The sequence below is a fragment of the Peromyscus eremicus genome, chromosome 2 (genome assembly GCF_949786415.1).
Source record: "Peromyscus eremicus chromosome 2, PerEre_H2_v1, whole genome shotgun sequence".
Taxonomy (NCBI): Eukaryota; Metazoa; Chordata; class Mammalia; order Rodentia; family Cricetidae; genus Peromyscus; species Peromyscus eremicus.
This window is the reverse complement of record NC_081417.1, coordinates 116323362-116332057: the sequence shown is the minus strand read 5'-3', so window position 1 is coordinate 116332057 and position 8696 is coordinate 116323362. Positions and strand designations below refer to the sequence as shown.

At 43.8% G+C, this 8696-nt stretch overlaps 1 protein-coding gene across 1 annotated transcript; it reads right to left on the bottom strand.

The window, feature by feature from the left end:
• Positions 1 to 5207: 5207 nt before the first annotated feature.
• Positions 5208 to 7981, bottom strand: LOC131905054 (PRAME family member 12-like). The gene is given in 4 exon segments (XM_059256010.1): positions 5208 to 5775; positions 6664 to 6769; positions 6812 to 7263; positions 7695 to 7981. Coding segments are annotated over 4 exon segments (1413 nt in total).
• Between the last annotated feature and the right edge of the window lie 715 nt (positions 7982 to 8696).

Sequence of the window (8696 nt, the reverse complement as noted above, 5' to 3'; positions counted from 1 at the left end):
ATACGTTATATGTGAGTTTATAAAAATGTGTAAATGTTGAGTGTGAGTTTATGCTTAAGCACATGTTATATGAGTTTGTGAAAGTATAAATATTGAATGTGAATCTATGCTTAATGTATATGGTAAAAGAATCTGGGACACAGAAGATAGTGTCCTAGTAGACTGCAAAGTAGGCAGTCTGAATGGTTTCAAAAGCTCCAGAAGCCACTAAGAATGGCGGACGCCAGAACCAGCACAACAAGGCTTCCACAGCTGAGATCCGTGGAAAATCAACGCAACACAGAAAAACCTGAGCGAACAGCAAAAATGGTGCAGTTTAAAATATTACTATTACTAAAAAGGTCTCTGGCTTGAGAATAAAAGTTGCAGAGACGCTTGTTTGAACTAAAATTGTTAACTGCAAGAAGATTTTGGTTATGGATTTCTTCATATTTGGAAGGCTAGTGCCAGAATTTATCATTTGAATTTTGGGACTTAAGAAATGAACAATAGAGATTTAATTGGAATGGGACAATTTTGAGTTTACTTATAGTAATGACTTAGAAACTGTTGTCTAGAATTGGGTTAAAAATGGAACTGTTTAAATGAAGAGATTTATTGACCTAGAGTCAAGATGTGTGTGCATATATGCTGGTGATTAATGAATTGTTCTGTGTTAAAAATGCAATTGTTTTGTGGAACTGTTTATGTAAAAATGGAATGACTTACGGAACTGGTTTTGTGTTACAAATGGGAACTGTTTATACAGAAAAGTTTTTTTTTTTCTAACTAGGTTTGAGATTTTGTTTAAAAAATTAGCCGGGCGATGGTGGCGCACGCCTTTAATCCCAGCACTCGGGAGGCAGAGGCAGGAGGATCTCTGTGAGTTCGAGGCCAGCCTGGGCTACCAAGTGAGTTCCAGGAAAGGCGCAAAGCTACACAGAGAAACCCTGTCTCGAAAAACCAAAGAAAAAAAAAATTATAAAGAAAAGGAGTTATGAGGTTGAATTATGCTTGCAGAAATTATGTTTAAACTATTGATATTAGTACACCATGGTTTTGTGGAGTTAAGGAAATATTTAAGTTTGACGTGAATACATCGAAGTTTTTCCTATGTTCTGTTAGCAAGAAAATTCAAATGATTAAGAGTTAAAGTTGTAAGATGGAGAAAATTCTTAACTATAGCACCATATATGCTAATTCAAATGGCTTTGTTAAGAGTTTGCTTTGTGTTGTAAGATTGGGAGAATTGTGACTATGTATAGCAATATTTATGTTAACCTGTTAATGGTAATGATGAAGCTAAGGGATTCTTTAAGTTTGTAGTCGCCTTCAGAGTTTTTGGTTTAGAAAGGGCTTGAGGCAGCTAAGACTGCTGTAGTCACCTTGGACCTAATTCAAAGAGAAATGCCATCTTTATAATCCTCTACTCCCATACTGGGATGTGTAACAGCTATGGAGATTGCTGTAAGCCATTAATAATTAGTTTTTTTTTAATATATTAAGAAAGGGGGACCTGTGGGAGCTGGTTTTCTGGATCCTTGTGCCTTTACCCAGCATGTCGGCATAGCGGATGATTAGGACCACGGGCCTGAATGCAGGTGTCTGAAATGGTCTGCACTTGGCTGTGCTGGGCGGGAGGTCTTTTGCTCCACCCCTTGGCGTCTCTATAAATATCCTGGGACAGAGACAGTCGGGGCCATTTGAAAAGGTTCCAGGCCCTCTCGAGGCTATCCTTTATTTTCTGTTTATCTCCGCAAGATTCACCTCAATAAATCCTTCTATCTAATATTTCCTGCTGCCCACACTCAAGAAAACACTGGGGAAATCTGGGGAGCTGTGGGGTTGGTGGGTAAATGCCCCACAAGAAGTGAATATCCAATTAAAATGATTTAATTAAATCTCTCATATGTGTACCAAGCAATTTGGGGTTAGTTAATTCCAGATGTATTCAAGTTGAAAACCAAGAGAAGCTCCCATACTAAGTAGTATGACCTTGAACCTCTGGTCCTCTGCCTCTCCTCCCACAGTGTTAAGACTGCAGGAGTGCACTAGTGTGCCTAGTGTTATGTGGGTATGAGCTATCTCAGGGCTCTAGGATGCTAGGCCCTCACTCAAGTAACTGAAGTACATCCCAGAATTTTGTAGGGGAGGGAGAAGCTGAGAATACTGCTGTGTAACACTGGGTAGTCTTAACTCACTCAGTCTATGACCCCAGCTTTTGTGACAAACTTGTCTGTCATCCTGCATCTGACTCTGATATGAGGGTACGGGACATTCACCCTCCAAACTACACTGTTTTCAGTGAGCAAATATGCTTAGCTACATCTGGTAACTTATTCTTTCTTTTCTTTTTGAGATTATAATTTAATTACAACATTGCTTTCTTCACTTTCTTCCTAAATTCTTCCCCAAACCCCTCCTTGTTCTCCAAGTTCATGGCCCTTTTTTAGCTGAGGGTTATTACATGCATATATGTATATGCATATATATTCCTACATACAACCTGTTCAGTCTATATAACGCTACATACATTGTGGTGGTCTGAATGAAAATAACCCTCATAAACTCATTGGGAATAGCTGAAGTTTTCCTGGTCCTGCCTGGCCCACGGTCAGGACAAATCTCTCTCACCCGCCAGCCAGTCCCGCAGCCACTCGGACCCAAGCAAACACGCAGAGACTTATATTACTTATAAACTGTGTGGATGTGGCAGGCTTCTTGTTATCTAGTTCTTACATCTGAAATTAACCCATTTCTATAAATCTACACCTTGCCACATGGCTCGTGGCTTACCTGTACTTTACATCCTGCTCCTCATGGTGGCGGCTGGCATGGTCTCCCTGCCTCAGCCTTCCTGTTCCCAGCCTCATCCTCTTTCTTTGTCCTGCCTATACTTCCTGCCTGGCTACTGCCACTCAGCACTTTATTTATTAACCAATCAGAGCAACACATTCTCAGCAAAGAGAACATCCTACAGCAATCTGGGGTGGTGGTTTGGAGGTATGGCCTTGTTGGAGTAGGTGTGGCCTTGTTAGAGGAAGTACATCACTAGGGGAGTGGGCTTTGAGGTTTCAGAAGCCCAACCAAGCTCAATGGCTCACTGTCTCTTCCAACTGCCTGTGGATCCAGATGTAGAACTCTCGGCTCCTTCTCCAGCACCGTGTCTGCCTGCATGCCACCATGCTTCCTACTATGATAATAATGAACTCAACCTCTGAACTGTGAGCCAGCCGCAATTAAATGGTTTTTTTTTTTATAAGAGTTGCCATGCTCATGGTGTCTCTTCACAGGAATAGATATCCGAAGATATACATGTACGTTTTTAGGACTGACACTTTAGGAGAATCTACAAACACTAATTTGCTAAACCAGCATAATCCCTAAAAATCTATAAACATATGTCCTCATACCCACAGAGAAGTGTAGTCTTCACCCCTCATCAAGAAACTTCTTGGGCGGTGGTGGCACACGCCTTTGATCCCAACGTTGGAGGGCAGAGCCAGGCAGATCTTTGTGACTTCGAGGCCAGCCTGGTCTACAGAGTGAGATCCAGGGAAGGTACAAAGCTACACAGAGAAACCCTGTCTAGAAAAATCAAAAAATAAATAAATAAAAGAAGGCTAAAGCAGGAAGATTATAATGGGGTTGGGGATTTAGCTCAGTGGTAGAGTGCTTGCCTAGGCCATGGGTTCAGTCCTCAGCTCCAGAAAACAAAACCAAAAAAAAAGAAAAAGAAAAAGAAACTTCTCTTTGCAACAGGCAGAGACCACTACAGAAAACTACAACCAGTCAAAATGGTGAGGAGCCCAGTGCCAATGGATGCATCCACAAAATACTCCCACACCTAAGGCTCAGGGAACATTGCTGAAGAGGGGGTGGGAAGAGGATTGTAAGATCTAGAAGATCCGTCAGATTGTGTCACTCAATCATCTTAAAAAAATGCGGACAGTGCATGGAGATTCAAAATCCCAGGTGAGCCTCAGACATGAAGCACCTGGTTGCAGAGTCTCCTTATTTCTGTGGATGAACTAACCTGGAAAGGGATCAGACCCTCATTAGATAGATACAGTATATATTCTATTCGCTGTGAATAAGGTGTGTTGTGGGACTCCAACTTCATAGCTAAAATATGAAACAATTTGGAAGAACAAAAAGATGCCCCATAGTCACAATAGGCTCTTAGCCTGTGACAGCCAAACTCAGTGAGCACTGATGGAGCTCTAAGTTCTATGAAGCTGCACACTTTTCTAGACTGTGTTAATAATCCTGGTCTTGTGTTCAAATGCCACTCTGCTCACAATCTCATCACTCCCAAGTAACTGTTCTGTCCAGAGTGTGATTTCAAGTGTCCTTCAGTCAGTACATTGTACGAGGTAGCAGGCATTAATCACAACAATGTGTGAGAACAGAAAGATTATTTTTTTTAATGAAGACCAATGAAAATACAGAGTAATTAAAACCATCTTATTGCTACCTGGTCCAATGAAAGGGAGTAAAATAGCTGGCTTGGCTACTTTCTTAGCAAATCAAGACAAAGCTCACAACTAAAGAGTTAACAACCAGGTCTCAGGTCAGTAGGTACTCTAGGCAAGGACTTTTTCTTCAGACATCCTCAGTGTGTGCTCAGCACCTCCTATCTGAGTATTCTGGGATGGAATCTCCTGAGTTTCTCCAAAACCATCTTCATAGGAGAGTGGGTCAATATTGCTCAGTTCAGTTTGATAGTTCTGTACCAATAATGCACCAAGCAGCCAAACAATGGGATGTAAAGAGGGGTAGACAATGTCATAAATCTTCAATGCATTTTGATGCTGGCAAGTCTTGGACCATAATGTCCTTGATCATACTTCATGAGGTCACAGGACAGCTGGACTGTGAACCTAAAACTTAGATTACTGACTGAATAGGTTACAGAGGAGAGCATTCAGGTTATTAGTCTGACAATAAGTTTACAGCTATCACATTCTGGGAAGCCAGTGGTGAACCTGTTTTGACAGAGGTACATTTAGAAATGCAAAATTGCCTTTCTGATTCCACAAGACAACTATGGCCTTGGTCCCATTCTACTTCAAGTCAAGTTAGTCCCTGTGGTATAGATCCACTGAACAGTATTTTGTTCCCAATGAATCACACGGTATCTGAAACCATGTGTTCTGGGACCTCATGATGAAAGTCCCTCCCCCTAGACTTGCATTTCTCAGTATCCAGAAGCAGCCTTTTCCTATTTATTGCCAACACCTACAAAGTCTGCTCTCTATCTCATAAACACAGCACATATGGCATTCACAGCAGATGCGTGTAGCAAAGGCTACTATGTTGGGCTGCCTTTTGGCAGTGACTATATCCCGGAGCTCAGGACATACTTGGGTAAATTTCTCCACTAAGATATAACCCTGGTGATCATAGCACTCTAGAGTGGTGGGGTACAGCTCTAGAATCAACTTGCTTAGATTGGCCATGCTTTGCAGAAGGTCCTTCAAAACAGCCATAGAGAAGTCGTTTTCATAGAAACAGACCCTGGTGAGCTGGGAGCACTGGCTCAGGGCAGGCAAGAGGGCACTGAACTGAGAGTCCTTCATCTTGCAGTTCATTAAATCCAGGATCTGCAGTGTATCTGCTACATTCTCTAGGAGAACTCGGAGATGTGTGGGACATATCTTGGATAACGCTACACCACTGAGGACCAGGTGTTTGCGGTGACAGAGCCTCTGACACTTTGACAAGTGTTTTAAGTCTCACTGTGAGAGCTGACAAAGAGTGATACACAAGGACTCCAAGGGGGTCCTCAGGCATCTAGGGAAAGAACAGGAAATTAGTTCTGGCTAATGAAGGGCATTAGTAAGGTTGACGCTGAGACAGAAGCGACCACATATGTAAAGTCAGACTAGCCTTATGCTGAAGGTCAACACTTGGGATACAACCTGTTGGTTCCTGCTCATTTAATTGTCTCCTGAGACATATACATAAGGTGGAACAGTCTCAGACCACAGATCTGTAGCTCCCTGTCCTCACTCTGTCCAACAGAACTAAACTTTGCAACAACAGGCTGGGAGGTCATACCCAGAGAGGACCATCACAAAAAGGTTCTGGAAACATCTCGATATGTGTCCTGCATAGCTCATCACTGTCCCTCCTCTCAATCACATCCTCTATGCCTGATTTCAGTTCCCCACCTTTGAAACTGATGGTCCCCCAGGCCAGCATCACCCATTTCCACCTACTAAGTCTCAACCTGTGCTCACATTATCCTTCTCTCTGGGAGAGTTCAAGGCTGACAGAGGATCCAACACAAGCTGGTCCCTGTTCAGAGATGTGAGTACACAGCTCCTTAGGATCCTGTGCAGGTGTGAGTTGTCCACACCTCAGGGCCTGCTAATCTATCGAGTTCCCTCCCGTTAATGTAGCCAGGATCTCAAGGAGGAATATCCAGAGTACACTCACTGGGTCTGACTCACCCAATGGACCTGCTTTCAAGGCAGCTCTCTAAACATCTCCTACCCCAGCTCTGACTCTGCTAAATGAATCGTCAGTTACAAAGGAAGCAAGTCCATTCTTAGGTACTGTAATGAGTCCATTATTCTAAAATGCACAGTGGCACACACACCCCAGGGGACAACTAATGCTGAAGCAAAGAGAAAAGGTTTGCTGTCACAGTACAAACAGCTCTCCATCCTTCCTTACCTGAACAACTGTTTCATGAGGTCAGAGGAAAAGGAGACTCCATTCATAGAGAAATGCTGGAGACAGTTGAGTTTGGAGAACTGAGTTTGGAGAACTGAGAAAGGAACTTGATAGCACACGTTTCCTCCGTGTCAAAATATTTACAAACCTGTGTGTGCCCAACAGATGTGAGTTAGACGGAATTTGCAAAGATTTCTCATGGGGCCAAGGCAAGATGCAAAGTGACCCAGGAAGGGCAGAACCTGGTTTGTGAATAGTTCCAATTCCTCGATATAGTGTGGATGGAAAATGTCCAAGACCTTCTTGATAGTCTCCACAGGGAGGGCACAAATAGTCATCCTCAGACAGCACAGCCGCACAGAGCCTTTTCTCTGCTGGGCCCACTGCAACAAGCATGTTTGATGTTCTTTCAGCTGGAACCTGAAGCTAAGGTCAGTGACTACCTTCAAACGCGGCCTCAGAGCATATCTAGGAAGGTCCCTCCCATCTTTCTTCCCACTCCCAGTCTCTGTTGAGTGGGCTCCTTCCTGTGTTCTAGTCTGCACATCTAGGAAATCGTGGTGCATATTCCTCAAGTCAAGGACTTGCAGCTTCCACTGTCTGGGAGGGAAAAGGAAGGAGTTTCATAATGTAAACCAGGAACTGACTCAGAGACAGTTTATGTCCCACTTCACTCTTGTCAGCTCCAACACAGCCCCTCTCACCTGCCAGGCCAGGACTCTTAGCATGAACTGCACATGGAGACCTTCCTCCCTACCTCCATTCAATGACTCTAGACTTGGGTCTCCTTCACATCAAATGCCTGTAGGAGAGCCAGGGGAAGGCTCCTCCCACTATGGCTTCATGGACTCTGAGCTTTCCTCCACTCCTGACTGCCATTTATATCACCTCTCAACTTGAATAGAAGCTCTACAGACTTCCAAGTTGTAACAACAGAAGCCTCTGTCTACTTTGACCCCATTCTCCCTTATTTCACATGAATTTACCACTAGCTCAGTGATACCCTTCTCTTCTCCTTGGGCCTTGCTTACCTGGGACGAACCTTCCGTGACTGCAGCATGTCTAGGCCATCCAGAACAGCTTGCAATGCCTCCACATCGGATGTCTTCATTAGTGTCCCCACAGGGAGGCAAGCAAAGGGCCAGGCTGCCACCATTGCCTTCAGTAGTCCCAGGTGTCTACTGTCGAAGGCCTCCTTGAACTGTGGTGGGAAGAAATTTATGGGCATGGACTCCAGGGCAGAGATGGCCAAGGCCTGGTTGCTCAGCAGGCTCTGCACTGCCAGCTGCTGGAGTGTGGGTATGTTCTTGATGCTCATGCTGATGGATCTTCGGTCAGGAGGAACCTGGGCAAGCATTTAGGAACTGTTTGTTCTATGTAGTTCTGATTATGAGTCAGCTCTAAGTTAATCTGTTTCTAACAGACTGACCACATAAACCTAAAAACACCATAATCAAGAGGCCTGCCTCCCTGTCAAAATCATGAGTCTGTCTGGATTCATAATCTGAGATGGAATCTGTAGCAAGCATCTGCTGTCACAGATACTAATTGACTGGAGCTAGGTGATGGAACATACCTTTAATCCCAGCTCTCAGGAGGCAGAGGCAGGAGGAGCTCTGAGTTCGAGGAAAGCCTGGACTACAAAGTGAGTTACAAGACAGCCAGGCTACACAGAGAAACCCTGTCTTCAAAAGTAAAAATAAAAAAAAAAAACTAAAAAAAACACAAAGGAGGAAGGAGTATGCAGGAGGATAGCTGGAGTCCAGGAGTGTGCAGAGAGGCCCTGGGTGCTGGATTTCCATAGGTAGAGCACTTGCAGAGCTTGTATGAGGCCCTGGGATCCTTCCTCAGCATAAACCAAAGTCCATAAACCAGGCTTTGTCCTTGTAGGCAGCAAATAGGAGGAGGGTATTTCTGCATACTGAGAAATCAAAGCCAAGGGACAGGTCTTTCATTAGGGGATCAAGAGCACATGGCTTCATACATGACTCAATGTGTTTAAAACAAAATGGTGTGCAGATGGATCAGACCAC